Source organism: Marmota marmota, unplaced genomic scaffold (genome assembly GCF_001458135.2).
Source record: "Marmota marmota marmota unplaced genomic scaffold, marMar, whole genome shotgun sequence".
NCBI lineage: Eukaryota > Metazoa > Chordata > Mammalia > Rodentia > Sciuridae > Marmota > Marmota marmota.
Genome location: NW_026000016.1, coordinates 18,190,910 through 18,214,065, shown reverse-complemented (window position 1 = coordinate 18,214,065; position 23,156 = coordinate 18,190,910). Strand labels below are relative to the sequence as shown.

The window sequence follows — 23,156 nt, the reverse complement described above, 5'->3', positions numbered from 1 at the left end:
GAAGTCGGATCCTAATTCCACATGATGAAGGGCCTACTTTTTCTTTTATTAGATGCAGAGTCTCGGGTTTAATTCCTAGGTCCTTGATCCATTTTGAGTTGAATTTTGTGCATGGTGAGAGATAGGGGTTTAATTTCATTTTTGTTGCATATGAATTTCCAGTTTTCCCAGCACCATCTGTTGAAGAGGCTATCTTTTCTTCGGTGCATGTTTTTGGCACCTTTGTCTAATATAAGATAATTGTAATTTTGTGAGTTAGGCTCTGTGTCCTCTATTCTGTATCATTGGTCTACCAGTCTGTTTTGGTGCCAAAACCATGCTGTTTTTGTTACTGTTGCTCTGTAGTATAATTTAAGGTCTGGTATAGCAATGCCACCTGCTTCACTCTTCTTATTAAGGATTGTTTTAGCTATTCTGGGTCTCTTATATTTCCAGGTGAATTTTATGATTGCTTTTTCTTTCTCTGTGAGAAATGCCATTGGGATTTTGATCAGAATTGCATTAAATCTTTATGGTGCTTTTGATAGTATAGTCATTTTGATAATATTAATTCTGCCTACCCAAAAGAAAGGTAGATCTTTCATCTTCTAAGGTCTTCTTTGATTTCTCTCTTTAGAGTTCTGTAGTTTTCATTGTATAGATCTTTCACCTCTTTCGTTAAGTTGATTCCCAAGTTTTTTTTTTTTTTTTTTTTTGCGGTTATTGTAAATGGGGTAGTTTTCCTCATTTCCTTCTCAGAGGCTTTGTCACTGATATACAAAAATGCCTTTATTTATGGGTGTTGATTTTATATCCTGCTGCTTTGCTGAATTCACTTACTAGTTTTAGAAGTTTTCTGGTGGAGTTTTTTTTGGGGGTCTTCCAGGTATAGAATCATTGTCAGCAAATAGTGATATTTTACGTTCTTCTTTTCTTATACATATCCCTTTGATTTCTTTCATCTGTCTAATTGCTCTGGCAAGAGTTTCAAGAACTATGTTGAATAGAAGTGGTGAAAAAGCGCATCCCTGTCTTATTCCAGATTTTAGAGGGAATGCCTTCAATTTTTCTCCGTTTAGAATGATGTTGGCCTGAAGCTTAGCATAGATAGCCTTTGCGATATTGAGATATGTTCCTGTTATCCCTAGTTTTTCTAGTGTTTTGAACTTAAAGGGGTGCTTTATTTTGTCAGATGCTTTTTCTGTATCTATTTATGATTCTTAACTTTAAGTCTATTGATTGATGAATTACATTTATTGACTTCCATATGTTGAAACAACCTTGCATCCCTGGGATAAATCCCACTTGATCATTGTGCACAGAATTTTTGGTATGTTTTTGTATTCTATTTGCCAGAATTTTATTGAGAATTTTTGCATCTATGTTCATTAGAGATATTGGTCTGAAGGTTTTCTTTCTTTGATGTGTCTTTGCCTGGTTTTGGGATCAGGGTGATATTGGCCTCATAGAATTCATATGGAATTACTGCCTCTTTTTCTATTTCCTGAAATATATTGAAGAGTATTGGTGTTAGTTCTTCTTTAAAGGCCTTGTAGAACTCAGCTGTGTATCCATCTGGTCCTGGGCTTTTCTTGGTTGATAATCTTTTGATGGCTTCTTCTATTTCCTCACTTGGTATTGGTCTGTTTAAATTGTGTGTGTCTTCCTGACTCAATCTGGGCAAATCGTATGACTTAAGAAATTTCTAATTATCCTCTGTATTTCTGATATTACCTTTTTCATCTCATATGCTGGTAATTTGAGTTCTCTCTCTCCTTCTCTTCCTTAGTGTGGCTAAGGATCTGTCAATTTTATTTATTTTTTCAATGAACCAACTTTTTGTTTTGTCAATTTTTTCAATTGTTTCTTTTGTTGCGATTTCATTGATTTCAGCTCTTATTATTTCTTGCCTTCTACTGCTTTTGCTGCTGGTTTGTTCTTATTATTCTAGGGCTTTGAGATGTAGTGTGAGGTTATTTATTTGTTCACTTTTTCTTCTTTTAATGAATGAACTCCATGCAATGAATTTTCCTCTTAGTACTGCTTTCATAGTGTCCCAGAGATTTCAATAACATTGGGTCTGTGTTCTCATTTACCTCTAAGAATTTTTTAATCTCTTCCTTGATATCTTGTGTGACCCATTGTTCATTCAGTAACATATAGTTTAGTCTCCAGGTGATGGAGAAATTTTTATTTTTTATTTTGTCGTTGATTTCTAATTTCATTTCATTACGATCCGTTAAAATGCATGGTAGTGTCTCTACTTTTTTTATTTGCTAAGAGTTGCTTTGTTGCTTAGTATATTGTCTCTTTTAGAGAAGGATCCATGTGTTGCTGAGAAGAAAGTGTATCCACTTGATGCAGGTTGAAATATTCTATACATGTCAGTAAAGTCTCAGTTATTGATTGTGTTATTCAGTTCTATAGTTTCTTTATTCAACTTTTGTTTGGACAATCTATCCAGTGGTGAGAGAGATGTGTTAAAGTCACCCAAGATTATTGTATTGTGGTCAATTTGACTCTTGAACTTGAGAAGAGTTTGTTTGAACATAGCTGCACCATTGTTTGGGACATATATATTTTTGATTGTTATGTCTTGTTGGTGTATGGTTCCCTTGAGCTGTATGTAATGTCCATCTTTATCCCTTTTGATTAACATTGGCTTGTTGTCTACTTTGTTTGAAATGAGTATGAAAACCCCTGCTTGCTTCTGCAATTCATATGAGTGGTAGGATTTTTCCTAACCTTTCTTTCACTTTCAGTCTGTGTATGTCTTTTCCTATCAGATTAGTCTCCTGGAGGCAGAAAATTGATGGGTCTTTTTTAATCCAATCTGCTAGCCTATGTCTTTTGTTTGGTGAGTTTAAGCCATTAACATTTAGGGTTACTATTGAGACATGGTGTGTATTTATAGCCATATTTGTTTATTTTTGTTATTTTACTTGAATTGGTTTTCTTCTTTGATTAGTTTTTCCTTCAGTGTACTACCTCCCTCTGCTGATTTTTATTGTTGTTTTTTGTTTCCTCTTCATGAAATATTTTGCCCAGGATGTTTTGTAGTTCCAGTTTTCTAGCTATAAATTCTTTTAACTTTTGTTTACTGTGGAAGCTTTTATTTCATCTTCAAATCTAAAACTTAATTTTGCTGGATACAAGATTCTTGGTTGGCAACCATTATCTGTCAGAACTTGATATGTTGTTCCAGGATCTTCTAGCTTTTAGGGTATGTGTTGAAAAATCTGCTGTTGTCCTAATTGGTTTTTTTCCTTATATGTAATCTGATTTCTTTCTCTTGTGGCTTTTAAAATTCTCTCCTTATTCTGTATGTTGGGCATTTTCATTATAATGTGCCTTTGTGTGGATCTGTTGTGATTTTGTATATTTGGTGTCCTGTAGGCTTCTTGAATTTGGATTTCCAATTCATTCTTCATGTTTGGAAAGTTTTCTGTTATTATTTCATTGATAGTTTGTTCATTCCTTTGGTTTGGACCTCTATGCCTTCCTCTATTCCAGTGTCTCTCAATTTTGGTCTTTTTATGCTATCCCGTATTTCTTGAATGTTCTGTTCGTGGTTTAAATTTTGTTGTGTAGTCTATGTTCTTTTCAAGATGATTTACTTGATCTTCATTTTCTGATGTCCTATCTTCTAAATTGTCTACTCTGTTGGTGATGCTTTCATTTGAGTTGTTAATTTGGCTTATTATTTCTTTCATTTCAAGGATTTCTGTTTGTTTTTTTAATAGCACCTCTATCTCCCTGTTGAGATGATCTTTTGCTTCTTGGATTTATTTACGTAGCTCATTGTGGAAGTGATCTTTTACTGCCTCTATTTGTTCTCTTATGTCTTCTTTTAGATCCCAAAAACATTTTAACAATGTATATCCTGAGATCTATCTCTGTCATTTTTTCTGCTATAGCTGCCAATGCTTCTAATGATGTGTTGTCTTGATTTGTTTGTGGTACTTTCTTCTATTGTCTTTTCATGTTGCTCGTGTGTCTTCCTTACCAGCTCTGTGGATCTGGTGTGTTATTGTTTTTACTCTATAGATTTGTAGTGCTCTTGTAGGGTTCTAAGATATCTCCTTTGTGGGGAAGGATAATGTTAACAGATCCCAATATCAATATTACATCACCTATGAAGAAATTGTTGTTATTAAGACATTTATAGTTTAGTCTCAATGTCCAGAAATGTTGGATTCAATTATTATTTAAAATATAATCAGTAGTTTCACAAAAAGGTTTACAGTTTCTGGCAGTGGACTATGAACTGGGGGTCAGTTGTAGGACAGTATGTTGAAGGGAAAAGATGTGAGGGTATAGAGTTAATATATTTTAGGAAATATGAAGGAGAATTCTAGTGAAGAGGGTTAGTAGCAAGAGAATATATAGGAGGTAATTTGGGATAGAAAATTATGTGGGAAAACAGTAGAGTACATAAAACAGACACACATATGTATTTAGAAAAATACAGGATGTTAAAATAGTATAATTTGGAGGGTGAAAGAAGAAGAAGAAAGGAAAAAAGGGAAAGAAAGAAAGAAAGAAAAAAGAGAAAAGAAAAAGAAAAAAAGACTTATGTTTAGTTCCTCTATATTATATTATTAGGTAACTCAGTCTTCAAAGTTCTATTTCATGCAAAGTTCTTGGTTTTATATACGTTGAGGTTGTAAGGGCCAGAGGATAGAAGGGTAGAAGAGAAAGCAGAAGAGGAAAAAAAATACTTTTCCTGCTTCTTTTCTCATTCAGTAGGTGGAGTTGTCTGTTATAAGCTGGTGACTCTGCCCTCAGGATGGTGTAGGTAACGAGGGTGAGAAGACTGGACCTGTTGTGGAGTGTCTGGAAGTGGGAAGTACGGCTCACCAGTCCCAGCTGGGAAATAGCACCTCACGGGTCTTTTTTTGTGATCACTCATCTGACTAGAGCCCCCAGTATCATCTCCCTCTCTTGCCTGGAGATTTCCAAAATCCTGATCTCCCTGTTATGCTCCAAACATTAGTCCCCTCCCCTCTCTTACTTATCAGGTCCCAACTGCAGGATCTCTCACCCCCAGGCTCACACCAGATAGGCGGCAGCATCCTGTTCACACTGCACTTTGTCTAACTGAGAGCTGTTCTTGCGTTGGATGGCCACTGTGCTGAGTTAACGCCACTGGGGAGGGAGGAGGAATTGGAAATCAGGTATTTACTCAAATGGCAATCCTATCTGATAGCCATGCCCAGCACAAAGTAGGGAGGAAGGTTTTCCAAGATGGAGTCCAGCTGCTTCAGCCCCGGGGTGTCTGGTGAGGTGGGGGGAGCTGGGCAATGGCCTTGTGCTGTGGATAGGTAGCAGTGACCTGCGTGGGAGTGGTACGCAGTCTGGAGTTCTGCAGAGGTGCTGAAATGTGTTTCTGCTAAGCCCCTTGTGAGCTGTGTGTGAGCTAGAATTGTGGGCTTTGGGTCCAGTGTCCATAGACTTACTTGAGCCCAGAGGCTCTAATTTCTGTGCGGGTGGTGGCAGCGCTCGTGGTTTCTGTAAAAATTCACAGTATAGGGGTTTTCTCACACTCTTCTGATATGTTGTATTTTGTGTAGGCAAGACCTTGTTGAGAAGCTGCCTGTCTGCTTTCTTGGGTTCATGTCACAGAGCAGCCAGAAACAGGACTTCCTCTATTCCGCCATCTTCCCATGGCCCCTCTTTCAATGATTTGATTAAAATGTGCCTCAGTGGAAGTCAAGTTTATCTTGTTTGGTGTTCATTGAGCTTCTTGGATATGTATGTGCATGTCTTTCATCACATTTGGAAAGATTTCAGCTATTATTTCCCCTAACTTCTGTGACCGTCCACAGTGCACATGTTGGTCCACTTGATGGTATTTCATAGACACTATCATTTGGGTTGTGTTTTCTCATTTGTCTTGTCTTCAGGCTTACTGATTGTTTCTGTTGCCTGCTTAAATCTGTTTTTGAATTCCTTTTGGTGAATTTTTCATTTCAGTTATTTCAGTTATTCTGGCTTTAGCTATTGGGAGCTCATTTTGTTTGTTTATGTGCCATTTTGACATATGCTTATCCTTACTGTAGTTTATCTTGGCACCACAAGATTCTCCATGCTCTTCTTGTATTTTCCACTCACCAGCCTTGGAATCAGCAATTTTTCCTAGGAGCCCTGGTTTGAATCCATTATGTTTACAGTATAAGAAATTGGTATGAACTTATAGACATTGAAAACAGTTGTTATAGTAGTAACATAAATTGAGTACAGGGTATCACAGTCCAAAAAGGAAAAAAAGAAAGGACTGTGGAGGAGGTGAGAGTCATTCTACTTGGCAGAGTCCCACAGAGAGTCTTAAAAATTTTTTTTTTTTTTTAACTTTTGGACAAGTTCTCAGAGTCGGAGTAGAAAATAAAGCATTACATGGTCTTTTATCTTATTTTGGTTAGAACATTTGGGTAGGTATAATCCCACTCATGTTCAAGGGCAAGTAGATGTAGTGTTTTGTATTTTTTTTCATGAAGATAAAAATAGAACTTCCTTTAACTTTATTGTTGAGTAGTTTATCTTGGATATGGTAGGTTCCTAGTTGTAGTAATTGATACCCTCTTTTGTTGAATGTTTCTGGACATTCAGAGTGAAGTAGTTCTAGTTTCCCACCTTGTACTTTTAAAATGAAGTATGTGAGCATGTTTTCTAATCTGTTTAAGAGAATTGATGGTCAATTCAGTGAGGAAACCCATACTCTATAAATTTACCTCATTTATCCTTCAAGAATATGAATAGATTACTGAGAATCATCAAACAGAAAAAATTTGAAGAGTATAGAATAAGCAAGAGAAACAGAAGAACAGTGATCCTAGTGGAAACAGAGACAAAATAAACAGAAGATAAGTTAACAATCACTAATTATTATTTTAAACAGGAATAAAGATATTGCAAATAGGAAACAAAAATAGGCCGAAAAAGCTTAATTGTAAATTTAATGTTTGATTTCTAAAATTTTTAAAAAATTAATAGAAGGGTTAGAAACAAATTTTGGAGAGTATCTAGGAATAAAGAACCAGAAATAAAGAAATGGAAAATATTGAAAAATCATTACAACATGAAGGTTCAATCAGGGGAACTCAGTAACTGTAAGAATTGAAAGGCTTTTCTAAAAAATAAGAAAAACTAAAACTTTCAAGAGCTGTGTAAGTTTCCAATCTAAAAGGGTCTGCTGAGTGCTGAGCAAATAAGAGGACCTTCTACAAAGTTTTAGGTGTTCAGAAAATTTCAGAACATCAAAAATGCTTTCAGAATTTGAGAAACATATTACTTCCCAACAAAGAAATAATAATTTGTCTCTCCCTCCCCTCAACTCCCCACTCCCTCCTCTTTTCTCCTCCCCCCTTCCCTCCTTCCTTCCCTTCCTTCTTTCCTTCCTTCCTTCTTTAGAAAAACCTAGAAGGAAATTAAAGAGTCAGAGATGGAATCCGTGAAATGTTAGCACTTAGAGCACAGTGCAATAATAAGAAATCCCAGTGTTTTGTGTTTTTTTTCCATAATGATAAAAAAAGCTGGCATTTATAAAATAACCGGTTCATCCATATTAGATTGTTTGACTTAGGTTGACTCTAATGATAGATTAAAGTTGGAAGGGGAGGCAGCACTTAGAATTGCAAGAAAAACATTGCCTGTGAAGCAAAGTGAAATATGGAATGATTATGACCAGTAAATGGGATATAAGGAAAATGTCTATCTGACCCAAACACTTGGAGCATTCTCCTTTGCAGAGCCCTAGTTTATTGATATAGAGTAACCATTCCTTCATTTCAGTTCTATTGTGAGAACACCGAACACCAAATTGGTATTCAGTTTGTAGAATCAATCAGTAGATAAAACACACAAAACTTATTGCAAATTAAAAAAAATGCAAAATTTTAAAAACTCTGTTAGTGTGAAAGAGATGGTATACTTCATGGACTTCTGCTGAAAAGCAAAAAGAAAGAGGCACAGACCAGAGGTTGACTAAACCATCATAAACCGAGACCATGTGTGCCAGTCCTTCATGTCTTTATCTCTTCCTATTTTATATAACATTTCCCATTCTAGTTCTTTATCATTCTAAGGACAGTTTTGAATACTGTGGGCTATAAACATTTTTTTAATCTAATGACATGTAATTGGGTGGGGTATAGTATCTTCTGTTCCAATCATCTTATAATGTTTATGTTTTTGCATCTATTTTGGAGTATGTAAAGCTCAATCTAAACTCAAATGTCATTTCCTGTCCAGGCCCACTTATAGCTTCCTAAAGATACTGGTAATGGTTCAATGTAGTGTACTTACCAACTATGTTGAGTCCATCCCATCTGGGTAATGTACCCCATTGTCATCTAGTTGTCTTTTCTCTTTGGAAGACGTGACAGTTCCTTTTTTTATTTTAATTTTTTTTTTATTTCTATATGACAGCAGAATGCATTACAATTCTTATTACACTATACAGAGCACAATTTTTCATATCTCTGGTTGTATACAAAGTATGTTCACACCAATTTGTGTCTTCATACATGTACTTTGGATAATAATGATCATCACGTTCCACCATCATTTCTGACTCCATGTCCCCTCCTTTCTCCTCCAGCCCCTCTGCCCTATCTAGAGTTCATCTATTCCTCCCATGGTCCCTCTCTCTCTATCCCACTATGAATCAGCCTCCTTATATCAAAGAAAATATTCAGCATTTGGTTATTTGGGATTGGCTAACTTCCCTTAGCATTATCTTCTCTAACTCCATTCATTTATCTGCAAATGCCATTACTTTATTCTCTTTTATTGCTGAGTAATATTCCATTGTGTATATATGCCACATTTTTTTTTTATCCATTCATCTACTGAAGGGCATCTAGGTTGATTCCACAGTTTAACCATTGTGAATTGTGCTGCTATGAACATTGATGTGGCTGTGTCCCTGTAGTATGCTGTTTTAAAGTCCTTTGTATAGACCTAGGAGAGATAGCTGGGTCAAATGATGGTTCCATTTTTAATTTTCCAAGAAATCTCCATGCTGCTTTCCATATTGGCTGCACCAGTTTGCAGTCCCACCAGCAGTGTATGAGTGTATGTACCTTTGTCCCCACATCCTCGCTAAAGCTTATTGTTGGTTGTCTTCTTAATAGCTGCCATTCTGACTAGAGTGAGATGAAATCTTAGAGTGGTTTCGATTTTCATTTCTCTAATTGTTAACAATGATGAACATTTTTCCATATATTTGTTGATTGATTGTATATCATCATCTGAGAAGTGTCTGTTCAGGTCCTTGGCCCATTTTTTATTGATTGGGTTATTTGTTGTTGTTTTTGTTTGTTTGTTTGTTTTTGGTTTTTAACTTTTTGAGTTCTTTATATACCCTAGAGATTAGTGCTCTATCTGATGTGTGAGGGGTAAAAATTTGCTCCCAAGATGTAGGCTCTCTATTCACCTCACAGATCATTTCTTTTGCTGAAAAGAAACTTTTTAGTTTGCGTCCATCCCATTTATTGATTCTTGATTTGAATTCTTGCACCAAAGGAGTCTTATTAAGGAAGTTGGATCCTAATCCCACATGATGGAGATTAGGGCCTACTTCTTCTTCTATTAGATGCAGTGTCTCTGTTTTATTCCTAAGTCTTTGATCCATTTTGAGTTGAGTTTTGTGCATGGTGAGAGAGAGGGGTTTATTTCATTTTGTTGCATATGAATTTCCAGTTTTCCCAGCACCATTTGTTGAATGCATGTTTTTGGCACCTTTGTCTAATATAAGATAATTGTAATTTTGTGGGTTAGGCTCTGTGTCCTCTATTCTGTACCATTGGTTTACCAGTCTGTTTTGGTGCCAATACCATGCTGATTTTGTTACTATTGCTCTGTAGTATAGTTTAAGGTCTGGTATAGCAATGCCACCTGCTTCATTCTTCCTGCTAAGGATTTCTTTAGCAATTCTTGATCTCTTATTTTTCCAGATGAATTTCATGATTCTTTTTTCTCTTTCTATGAGGAATATCATTGGGATTTTGATTGGAATTGCATTCAATCTGTATAGTGCTTTTGGACATATGGTCATTGATAATATTAATTCTGCCTACCCAAGAGCAAGGTAGATCTTTCTATCTTCTAAGGTCTTCTTTGACTTCTTTCTTTAGGGTTCTGTAATTTTCATTATATAGATCTTTTTACCTCTTTCGTTAAGTTGATTCCCAAGTATTTTATTTCATTTTATTTTATTTTTGAGGCTATTGAAAATGGGGTAGTTTTCCTCATTTCCCTTTCTGAGGATTTGTCAGTGATATACAGAAATGAAAAAGAAAGAAAAAGAAAGAAATGATTTATGGGTGTTGATTTTATATCCTGCTACTTTGTGGAATTCATTTATTAGTTCTAGAAGTTTTCTGGTGGAACTTTTAGGGTCTTCTAGATATAGAATCATATAGTGACAATTTGAGTTCTTCTTTTTACTATGTTCATCCCTTTAATTTCTTTTGTCTGTCTAATTGCTCTGGTGTTTCAAGAACTATGTTAAATAGAAGTGATGAAATAGGGCATCCTGTCTTGTTCCAGATTTTAGAGGGAATGCCTTCAATTTTTCTCCATTTAGAATGATGTTGGCCTGGGCTTAGCATAGATAGCCTTTATGATGACAAGACAGCTTTTATGGGCATTTTATGCATTATAGTGAAAGGAATATGTCAATGGTTATTTCATCTGTATGTTGCTGCAGCTCTTCATATGTACTTACTTCAGGTATGCAGGTGGCCACCATCTTTTGGCTCCAGTTATCTTGTGGTCCTGAAGGAGATCCTTCAGATGAGCATTGATGTGTCCTGCTTCAGTATGCCCCTTAACTTCCCACAATGATTTCCATGGGGGCATGCCTCATTAATAGTCCATCCCTTTAATAATCTACTTTCCCATTTTGCATCAGCCTTACAGTATAGGCAGGAAAATGGTCACACTATTTGTCAGTATAATACTCAAACAGCACTTTTTTTTGTTGTTGTTGTTGTTCAGTTCTCCCATCACTGAAAAGAGGACAACATGCAAATGAGCCCCCTGAGCTGGTTTGGTCTTACCTTTTTTCATTCAGTTTTACATCATTGAATTATAGTGTTGTGACCTTCCAGATGTGCTGTCCACCATAGAACTGCCACATACTTAAATGTAAGTCACTTTTTGGCTGGTCACTTGAAAGCTCTTTATAGGTCCCTGCCCTGTGAACAACAGAATGTGGCAGTGGCATCTGGCAGCTTCTAAGATGGCTCCAAAGTTGGAAGGAACTACAAGAGAGACTACCTGCTCCTTAATATGGGGAGGACTTCCTTGCATTCCTCCAATAGCACTTTCCTGTTAAACCATTTCCATTTTGGAACTGCCTTCCAGAGGAAGTACACTGCCTTCTTAGTGTTTGGTTTTGGGTTTTTTGTTTTTGTTTTTTTTTTTTTTGGGGGGAGGGGGTTTATCCAAGAAATCTGGTTATTTGGGGTTTCAAGATTATATGATATCTGAGCTGGGTACAGTGGCATGTGCCTGTATTGGGAGGCTGAGGCAGAAGGATCACTAGTTCAAAGCCAACCTCCATAACTTAGTAAGCCCCTAAGCAACTTCGTGAGACCCTGTCTAGAAAAATAAAAAGGCCTGGTGACATGGCTCAATGGTAAAATGATTTGGGGTTCAATCCCCAGTACTAAAAAAAATTTAAAAAGGTACTTGTTAGTCAAGAGTTATTTTCAGTTAATACCCAGTAATTGTCTCTTTTATGATGTGCACTGTTTTTCTGTGTATGGAATGTTTCTTGTCTAAGACCTTAGGCCGCATTTATGAGCTAATTGCCATAAGCTCCTCCAGTCTGTGTGAGTTGAGATACTTCTGAAAATCATATGTTAGAGTGGAGCATAAGGACCCAAATGCACTGACTGAGCTGCTACAGTTCAGATATAGCCTGCTAGTATTTCAGCTTCCATTTAAATATGTTCATCTTTCAAGTAGTTTTGTAGATCAAAGTTAGTGCTAATCCCAGATGTGGAATTTATGTCCTCCAAAACCCAAACAGCCTGAGCAGGTATGATGCTTCCTGCATATGTAAGCAATAAGAACTGTTTATTTTTTATTTCCTATGAGATGTCATGGATGGCCTATGCCTAGGTTATTCATAAGAATTGAAAGTTTAGGTGGGCCTTTGGATATCTGCTGGATTTATCACGTAGCTTAAGGTTTTCTTCTGTGTCACCACTATATGTCAGTCCTAAGCTTGTTTGTAAATTTGTGATGTTGTCATACTTTTATGAACTTGCATCTAATTAAAATTTATTCTTAGCAATTATGACAGCAAGATGATGAATTCATACAACCCTGAAGTAAATGTAAATCGGGATCATTCCCACTTGAGGAGATTATAGGGTTTTTTTGTTTGTTTGTTTTAGGACCAAGAAAAAAGCATTACCAAGATCAGACACTTCTGATAATCAGACATTATCAGACTTTCTTTAGCTCTTTGTATTTTTAGTGCTGAGAACATACCAGGTACTGCTGATGTTGTAGATGACACTACTCTATTTTGGTTCTGATAATCTGTTAGTCTTCCTTGGCCATCACCGTTCTTTTGTGGAATATAGAGAGTTATAGTACAGAAAATTTGTTGGTAACAGCATTCTAGCTTCTAAAGTGTTATTGATTCATATGTTAATCTCTTTTTATCCATCATGATACTGTTTTGAGTTAACAATCTGTGTGGCTCAGGAAATTCTGGAGGTTCTCATTCAACATATCTAGTGAATACAAGGGCAAACCAGTGTGCCTTCTGCAGTACAGTAGCTGAAATGTTCCCTTGGTAGACATAACATCCTACTAGCATCATGTTCAGATAAAGAGGATGCAACCACTTAATGTAGTCCATTCAGACATTGCTGGTTTTGCTAGGCATGTTGGCACAACCCTATAATCCCAGTGACTGGGGAGGCCGAAGTAGGAGGAATACAAGTTTGAGACCAATCTCAACAATTTAGTGAGAACCCTCAGTAATTTAGTAAGACCCTGTCTCAAAATAAAAAGAACAGGGGATGTAGCTCAAGTGGTAAAGCACCTCTGGGGTCCAATTCTTGCTATCATCCAGATTTTTAAACTTTAATCTCATCAATCATCCTCATATTCCCCCATTTTAATTGTAGCCCGTGTTAGAACCTCATCAACAGGTTTTCGAATCACGGTGCATTGGACTTCTGTCAGGGAACTCCTGGAAGTTTTCTCTTTACCCCCTATTTTCTCCATATATGTACATATGGCTTTCATTGGTCCAAGAAACCCTGGTTCTTCTGTCAACCCTAATTTTGATTAATTTTACTAAAAAGTGTCAGCTTTGCCTCCCAGTTTTTTGTGTTCCTTCAAATTAGGCTATAATGTGTTTGTTTAGAACTTCTTCAGTATTGGAGGATCAACAAGGGCTCCTGTTGGTCCACACAACTTTTGATAGTGTTGCATTAAGATATTTCTGCCAGCCTCATCAATGTCCACTTTATTTATCTCATTCCTTAGTGACCATTTAAAACTTTATCTTTCTTAAATAACTTCCTTAGCTTTTGGTCTTTTGCTGTTCTCTGAGTTAATCGCTCTAATTTTCTTAGGATCTGTAAGATGCATAGGAAAAAGCTGACAGCAAATCTTACATAACTTCTTGAATTGTTTGATTTTAGACCAGTTTGATTAACTTGAGTAAGGGGCATATGATTACACTGATAATCATAAATCCAATCCAGCATGGCCTGCATATGCAACATATCAACCACTTCATCTAGGAAGTGCCACTTGGCATTTAAAGGGGGAGATCAGATCTGGTTTTCATTTCAGTAGTATTTCTATGGAAGCAGTGTTGAGAATAGACTATGGATTAGAAAGAAGGAGCTTGTTAGGTGTTAACTGCAATAATAATTGATGACAGTGATTTGCACTATGGTAGTAATAGTGGAGGTGGAGAATAGTCAGACCTTGGGTATATTTTGTTGAAGAGCCAACCAGATTTCTTGAGAGATTGAATGGAGAGTATGAAAGAAATAAAGGACTTGAAGACATGGGATGGTTTTTGTCCTGAGCAACTGTGAAAGGATGATGTTATCATTCACTATGATAGAGATAATTGTAGGAGAAACAAACTCATTTGAAGGCAAATGGGAAAATAGGTTTTGGACATGACAGATTTGATATTACTATTAGATGCGCAAATTTAAATCAAATATTAGACTTTCATGTCCAATAGGCACTTCTTGAGTTTAGGAATGAGATCTAGTTTTGAAGTATCTAGAGCCAAAGTCTGAAAGAATTCATTAAGGAATAGGTATACCTGGTTAAAAGACGTGGTCTCAGTGCCAGGGGGCACTTCTTATACAAAGGTTCAGAAAAAAGAGACCAGCATGAGAGACAAAGAAAAGGAAACCACTAAAACAGAGGAAAATTGAGAGGTCATGATATTCTGGAAACAAAAAGAACATGTTTTCAGGAAGAGGGAGTGATCAAATGTGTTAAATGTTAGTTTCTCATGGCTTTTCTTCAGAGTAAGAATTAAGATCACATTTTTGAAAATGTGAGGGAGTGAGGTTGAGATAATGAGAAACAACTTAATGAAAGCATTCTAGACTTGAAAGGCCAGATCAAATGGGGTTCCAATTTCAGCTCGGTAGCTTAACTAGATAAGGTAACTTGCTTGGCAAGATTAGTGTATATATTTCAGCATACATACCAGCTATAGAAGGAGACCTAGGAAATATTCAAAACAACCATTTGAGAAATGGAATAGTGGCCTAATTAATGGTGATGAAAGAAATCTCAGAAGACTTCAGCTGAGATTGGAGGGGGGCTCTATGGTGCTAGTTTTATGTTTATGTGAGGTTTTGTTTTCAGATAAAGAGGTGAGAAGATAGAGATTTACCTGTCTCAGTACTGGGAATTGAAGGGGCAGAAGGAAAGAGCAGAACAGACACACACTCCAGTTAAAGAAAGACTCAGGTCTAAGTGATTGTATCAGGATCAAAGTTAAAGCAAGTATGTTACCCTCTATCCAAGTAATGTTGGAACAGGACCATCAAGAACAATTTATCAAATAAAATACTGTGTGTGTGTGTGTGTGTGTGTGTATATATATATAATATAAAATACTTTATAATACATACATATATTAGTATTTATAGATAACAGGATGATTGTACTTACATTTTCTTTAGAGGTAAATAAATTTTAGAATATAAATTTGTTAATGGTGAAAATATATTCTGAGAATTGGAGAGTGGGAGATGTCTTAGCACAGTTGGGCCAGTGCTCATGTTTTCAATAGAGGAGAATAAGAACCCGAAATTTAGAGCTTGGTAAGTGTGACATTTCTTCTCTTAAAAAGTACCATGTGGCTTATGAAGACAGTGAGCAAGTGAATAATGATCACTGGTAGTCATTGTAGTTTAATTTAGAAATAAGTGTTCCATGGTAATGTTTCTCTACCCTCTTCTGTCTCCCCAACCTGCTTGATCATCTCCTCTAGATCTCATTTATTGCTTTGGAAGAATGAAGGAAATAAATGCTTTAGATGTAATATATCCTGATTTTAGTCATCTTCTGACAGCTATTCATTACAGACTCGTGTTCAAGATGGAGAAGATAATATGAACAGTGTAAAAGATTCTAGTTAATTTGATACTGAGTAAGCTGTTTGAAAGCAGTTGTGAAATAGAAATGACCCTTCATTTTCAACTAAGATACAAGATTAATATTGACTTTTTCACCTGCAGCTTGAGCTATTTAACTGCTGTGGACCTCAATTTACTTATACAAATGAGAATAATAAAACATAACTTGATAAAAGGCAAGATACACTATTGGTATCCCTGATAATAGAAAGAAGTTGTTCTTTTTCCTCCTCTTTGTCATATCCTATTCCTGGTCTCCTTCAAAAAAACTTGTTGTAAAACAGTGAGTGGGGCAAGTGAAGGGTGAGTTAGACCAGGTCCAGTAGAAGGTGAGTGATAAACTGGAAAGGATTTGGGAAAATAAATAGGAGAGAGTGGACTGTTCTATTTATGTCCTCAATAAATAAAATTCTATTCCCCTAAACCTTTCTGTGAAAGAAATTAGGTTTAAAAGTTATTATTTAGTCTTTTACCATGGTTGAATATGTAGGAATCTGTATTTCAGGAGTCTTTTCATGAAAGCATTATTATACTTATATTGTATATCCAAGCATTTCTAGAACTCTTCATTTATAATTATGATCAACGAATTGATTTTTTGAAGAGCCTCACATTGTTTTAGACACTAATTTTTTTATCTCTGTTATTTTTAACATCTTGTTTTGACATGTTGCTTTTAGCTGCAATTAAAAATTATTAGCATCTGTGTTTACTTTTTAGCTTGTGCATACCTTCATAGCAAAAACTAATTAGTATGTGAAATACAGTACCATTCAATTTGCATTAATGGGAAAAATTCTAAACTAATCAGATGTAAAATGTGATAAAAAATGCATTTTACTTTATTAAATATATGTATGTTTTATTAGTTCCAATTTCATTTGTATAATAACAAATATTGTTTTAGTTTTTTCCTCCATGCATCTTTACTTGATTCCTTTCATGTAATTTAGAGAGATTCAGAATTCAGGAAAAAAACATTTTTGTCCATGAAACCAAGTGACATAGAAAATTAACTCTTATGTTTTCCCAAAGTAAAATGAAATATTAGAAATATTTTCTAAAGCACTACTATATCTTTATTGGTTTTAAATGGGCTTCATACTCAACTAATTTTCAGTTTTTCCCCAAATCAATCAATGATTAAAACTACTTAACATCCTAAACCATAATAGGTAAATTTTCTCTCTCCTGTGAATCTGTTTCTCATTGCTTATAAAGACATATTTCTTTTGGTTCACCCTCATGTTAATGGCAGATATCTTATAATCCCCATTTTTCCTGTTCCTATTTCTACCATAGAGGTTCAAGGCATCTTGTTTCTCTCTTGAAGTACTATAATAATTTCTTAATTGATCCCTCCTGTTTTTGCTGTCTTTATCAAAGAAGCATTAGTAAATATTGTCAGACATAAATTTTGCCATTATCCCTCCCACTCCATCATCTTACCTAGCTTCCACTCTTCCAATGGTGTTGGTTTCCCTTCTCTACCCCATTTACAATAGTATATAATCCTAATTTTTTCTTAATACCATTTGTCAGAATCAGTTTACTATTTATTAAATTGGTTACTTACATCTCTTCTAGGATCTTATCTTTTTTAAAAAAATTTTTTAGTTGTAGATGGACACAATACCTTTATTTATTTATTTTTATGTGGTTCTGAGGATCAAACCCAGTGCCTCACACATGCTAGTCAAGTGCTCTACCACTGAGGTATAACCCCAGCCCTGATTTTATCTTTTTTATTTAATCGCTTTATACCTGCACAGTCCTTGTTAGCACTTAATAAGTACAACTCGGGGATTTTAGTGGGGTGGTATATTGAAGATTGAACCCAGAATTTACTTTACATCCCTAATCCTTTTTTTTTTTTCCTTCTTTGAGACAGGCTTTTGCCAAATTACTCAGACTGACCTGGAACTTGGCAGTCCTCCTCAGCCTCCTGAATTTCTGGGATTACAGGACTATATCACTGTCCCCAGCAGGATTTTGTTTTTGTTTTTAATGAATGGATTGGTTCTGAATATCCCAAAATAGCCACTTGCATTATATATTTCATAGACAGTATATGATGCTCATTAGCTGTAGTGTCCCTTCTTCAGCTTTGTGTGTGTGTGTTATGTGTATGTGTTTTTTGATTCCTGATTACCATCTGACTAACTTGAATGAAAGCTTCATAAAAGTAGGGACTTTGTCTCTTGTTTAATTCTCCCTCTTTAACAGTGCTTAGAACATAGTTTTGCACATTTGTGAAGTAATAAGTGGAAGAATGAATGACTGAACAAGCTTCATATATGTGACATTTTTTAATTTATTCCTTTGGTAAGCAGTTTAGTTCAACAAACATTAAGTATGTGCTATGTTAATCATTATACTAGTACTATGTCTTAAAAAATATAAGTTCTAGTGTCATTTCTGTTTCTGGTTTATATTAAAATATTATAATTAATTTAGGAATTATAGTATGATATGACAGTGAATTTCAAATTGAGCACTTAAGCCTGGCTCCTATAAAATAAATGAGACTGAAATGGTTTCATGCTTATATGTGGCTTCACTGGTTTTTAAATACTTTATTGTTAATTATACTTTCTGTTCAGACTTAATTGATCTCACCTTCCTGGAATGGCTTTAGGATCTTACTTTCTTTGATCAATCTATTTCTCATTTATCTTCTAAGTCAAACTAAGGTCAAATGCTTTTGTAAAGATAATAAATGTAATTTAGTGTCCTGATATTTTTCTCTCCACGGTTTTCCTCATAATCTAATTTTGATTTACTGACAGTGTTATATTGATCTAGCAAGGACTTAAGATCTTGCCAGAAGCAAAAAAACAGAGGTACTCCATTAGTTTGTTCTGTCTTCTTTAATATATTGTTACTTTTGAAACATGAAACATTTTTCCAGTTCTCCATATGTTGAAGAAAATCTCTCCAGTTTCACTTTTGATGTTAAGATGAGATTTATGAACAAAATAGGGGCAATATATTTTTCCATATTTTTGGTTTTAAATATACTCTCATTTTGAACTTGTCACCTACAGTACAAGGGTTATGACCTATTTTTAAAAGAAGCACATTTAAAAATTACAGACAAAAAGATATCCTTTTTTTTGCTATTTCTTTATATTTCTAAATCATATAATTTAGAATTAAAGTTTATATTATTATATGTTCCCTTTTTCAATGATTGATTTTTCTTTTTAATAGAAGACTTGAGCCAGATGCAGTGTGACATGCCTGTAATCCCACTGGCTTGGGAAGCTGAGGCAGGAGGATTGCAAGTTCAAAGCCAGCCTCAGCAATTTAGTGAGATTATGAGAACGGAAGGAAATGTGGCTCAGTGGGAAAGCATCTTTGAGTTCAATCCAAAACCAAAAAATTTTTTAAAAATTACAACTGGGAGACTTGAAGATTTCATGATCCTACTAAAATGTAACTTTTATGTCTCCCCAAATAGAAATATTAACCCATGCTAAAATATTAACTGATAAGACATTCTTTTGAGGGAAGAATATAATGTTTTTTCCTCTCTCTGATAATTTTTTGTTGATTTTTATATCATTATTGATTATTTTGCTCAAGTATGAATGACTTTCTACCTTTTGGCCATCTGAAATAAATCATTAATTTTTTTTTTCTTTGAGTGGAGGGGAAGCTGAGCAATAAAGGAAGCATGGCAACATGTTTTTAAATCCTTTTCTAACTTTGGATTTTAAATAAATAATTAAAATTTATATAATCGGTTCCTAGAATATATATTCACAGTTTGCTTTTTTTTTTCCTTTTGTAGGATGAAGTAGCACACACTCTTACTGAAAGCAGAGTATTAAAGAACACTAGACATCCATTTTTAACAGTAAGTAACTAGAAGATGGATGTTATAACATTTTAAATTTAAGGGAATTTTGTTATAGAAACCAAACTATGAAAATAGCATTTTAAATAACAATAACTTAAGTGTGGCATTTTCTTTGTTGAAAGTTTATAAATCACATTCTTTCAAAATTGTTGGAATTCATAGTTAAGTGTATAGTTTGTATGCATTTATGATCCTTCCCATTATCTACTTATTATTTTCTAAAACCTCATTTTTCTCCCAAGAATCTCCTTATCATTAAAAAACTTGAAACACAGAGCCTATAGATCACCTATGGCATTTTAAGGAGTTAACTGAGAGAATAGCAGACTTTTAAAATGTTTTTTAATATTAAATGTAGAGTTTATGTTTTTTTTTGCTTATGGCTTCAGATAAATATTTAAATAATCAGCATGTTTTTCAAATATAAAAGGCAGAAATCTTAATATATTTCTTAGAAATGAGACTTGTTTTAGGGAGAGAGTGTTTTTAAGAAATACAGGCATACTGACTGCAATAAACCTAGATAAGTTCTGATATATTCAGTTCTGATATATTAAGATTAAAAGTAACAGCTAGATTTTCAAAACCTTTTATTAAAATTTTAGGTTTAGCTAAAACAAGTATTTTCAAGGATATCATTAGATAGCCAAATTTAATTTGTTACATGTTTGTGCGTTTTATTGTCAAGTATAACAAAACAGAGCTTTAATATCTTTTTATAACATGTAAAGTTGCATGAACCAATTTTGTTGGGATTGGTCATTATAACTTGCAGTATGCGTGACTTACTTGAATATAACAATTGTAACTGTAATTCTTGAGGAACATCCACTAGAGTAATTTGTAGGCCATACCAAACATAATTTTAAATAGATGGCATGATAGAGTGATAAATACTTATTACAATGTTTAATTTTACTGATACTTTTTATTTTCCCCATAACAATACCTATTGCTAAGCTGAATAAAATTTGTTTGATGTTTCTTATAGACTCTTACTTGAGCACTCTTAAGAAATAGAATTTTTAGGAACATTAACAGTTCATTTTATTAATCATGCTTACTAATTTTAAGTGTTCTATTTTGGGTACCATTATAATAAGAATATAGGATTATAATATACCATTTTTTCTTTTTCATTTCAAGTCCTTGAAATATTCCTTCCAGACAAAAGACCGTTTGTGTTTTGTGATGGAATATGTTAATGGGGGAGAGGTGAGTCAAGAAGTTAATCTAGCATTTGTATGGTAGTATTTTCATGATTTTAGAAACATTACTTGAAATACAAGTTATGTAGTTCTCTACCTGATGGAGATTGTATAGCTCTTTCTAAAATCAAGTAGAGAGCTGAATAATTTCTAATGAAATATTAATGATTGTTTGTTTTTATATAACTATGTTTATATACCGGAAAGCATATTCTTTTTCCTTTTTTTTTAAAGTGGAAAGTTTTAACACAGTATGATTTTTGAAACCATGTTATTAAATTTTGAAAACCAGAAATACTGGATTTATTATGTTATACAGAGTTTTTCCTCAACTAATCTTTGTATGAAACATGTTTAAAAAGTTATTATTTTGAACTAAATAGAACAATAATCCACAGGTATTGTGGCTTAGCTTTTTCTTCTCCTGTGTAATAGAGTAACCATGTTGATATTTAATAGAGTTAAGAGATCTTATACAGTTTCGAAGAGAAATACAGTCACTTTAAGTAGTATATTTCACCTATTATTTTATTCCTTATTTTTTCTCCTTCCTGTTTTTGAACAAAATCAATGTGAGAAAAATGTAATTTCCAGGAATAATTAACTGGAAGTATTTACATTGTGGGCTTTCTGAAATAGATTCAATTATTAAATAGGAGTTTATTTGTCACAGACTTTAAAAGATCCCTATTTCCTAAATAAATAAATAGAATTATTTCCTATAGAATTATTTTATATGTAGAAATTAGTTCATTATAAAACTTCATTCATTCATTTGGTGAATACATTTTTACTACATAAGGCAATGTGGGTTTATCTAAATGTGTTAAGACATTATCCTTGCTATTATGGAGTTTATAATTTCTTTTATAAGTACATTATAAATCAAGCTAAGACCTAGTGTCAATAAGCTCATAAAAGAAAATGCATTATAGATGATTTGCCATTTAAGGTAGACTTAATGAGATTTCAACATGGGAACTGATTTAAGAAAGTATTTCAGGCAGAGAAGATGATGTGAGCAGAGTTACTGGTGGGGGTTGGTGAGCATAGGGCAAGAACTTGGGTAGCTGGGTAATAGAGGCATGCAGAATTGAGTGTTTGCAATTAGATATCTGAGAAAATAAGATAATGTCATGGAATTGTAGGATTGGCCCATCTTAACCAATTTGTTGAATGTGGGTGGAAACAAGGAAGAATCAAAGTGATTTTTTTGTTGAAATCAGGGGAAATTAATAGTTATAGTGAAGTTATAAATAACATTTTGAGGCTAAGATTATAAATGCGATTTTGAAAAGGTTTTTCCTAAGGTTCTGAAGAAAAATGCATATGGAAATGTCATAAAGAGTAAGTAAGGGTTCAGAACTATGGTTATAGATTTGGGAAACATAAAGGTTATAATTTAACTTTTAGAGGTGGGAGTGAAATTAGTGAAACCTCATATCAGTATTTGTCAGAATTAAAAATGTACATTTTCTTGGACTCAGCAGTTTCACTTCCAGGAATTTATTCTACAGACATAGATATATATACCATAGAATGATATATTAATAAATATATTCCTTGGAGCATTGCAGTATCTTAAATGAGTGTTCAGTATGAAGACTGCTTAAATATATAGTGTTACATCCATGTTATATAATGGAATTGCTGTACTACTAAAAAGAAAGAAGCAGCTTAATCTGGACTGATACAGAAGTGAAAAAGCAAAATACAGACTATAAAGCATGCTACTATTGTACTAAAGGAAAATAAGACTATACACATGTGTACATATGTTTGTGTATGCTTTAAATATCTTGTAATTATGCATTGGATATTAGAGCTTGCCTTTGGGGGATAAACTGCCATCTGGGACAGTGTAGAAGGAAGATATATTTCAATTATGTATTCTTCTGCAGTTTTTGTATTTTGTATCACATACATATGTTAATAATGAGAAAATGGATGGATGAATGAATGACCAGGGCAGAAATATAGAGAAAATGATAAACTGCAGACAAAAACTTGGAGAAAAGTACTCTTAAATGTTTCTCTTACTTTTTTATGTAGTCTCTATTCACATCTACTGTAATACTTACCACATTGTTTTGTAAGTACCTATTTACTTATCTATTCCCACTGTTCCTTTGGGTTCTTAAGGGGTTTGTTTGCTGATATGCTCTCAGCACCTTACATACTACCTAGCACATAATATATACTTGAAAATATTTACTGGATTATTTGAGTGAAATAAATAGATGAGCAGATTACCTTAGGGAATAGGGAGAAGAGAAGTTAGCAAGTTAGTGCTATGGCATATGCCTATAATCCCAGCAGCTCAGGAGACTAAGGCAGAGAATCACAAGTTCAAGGCTGGCATGGACAATTTAGGAAGATCCTATCTCAAAATAAGAAGGACTGGTATGTTGCTCAGAGGTAGAATGCTCCTCTGAGCTGCCCCCCCCCCCG

At 34.4% G+C, this 23,156-nt stretch overlaps 1 protein-coding gene across 15 annotated transcripts in view; it reads left to right on the top strand.

Annotated features, from left to right (window-relative positions):
• The window catches only part of Akt3 (AKT serine/threonine kinase 3), a 289,636-nt gene that overhangs the window by 156,442 nt on the left and 110,038 nt on the right, over window positions 1–23,156 (top strand). For 13 of the 15 annotated variants that reach the window (XM_048809245.1, XM_048809244.1, XM_048809250.1 and 10 more), the window contains 2 exons: window positions 19,429–19,494; window positions 20,644–20,712. The exons of 1 other annotated variant lie outside the window; for it this stretch is intronic. In XM_048809245.1, the coding sequence (XP_048665202.1) occupies window positions 19,429–19,494; window positions 20,644–20,712 (135 nt within the window). The remainder of the gene's footprint in view (window positions 1–19,428; window positions 19,495–20,643; window positions 20,713–23,156) is intronic. One more of the 15 variants, XM_048809246.1, reaches the window with a different exon arrangement.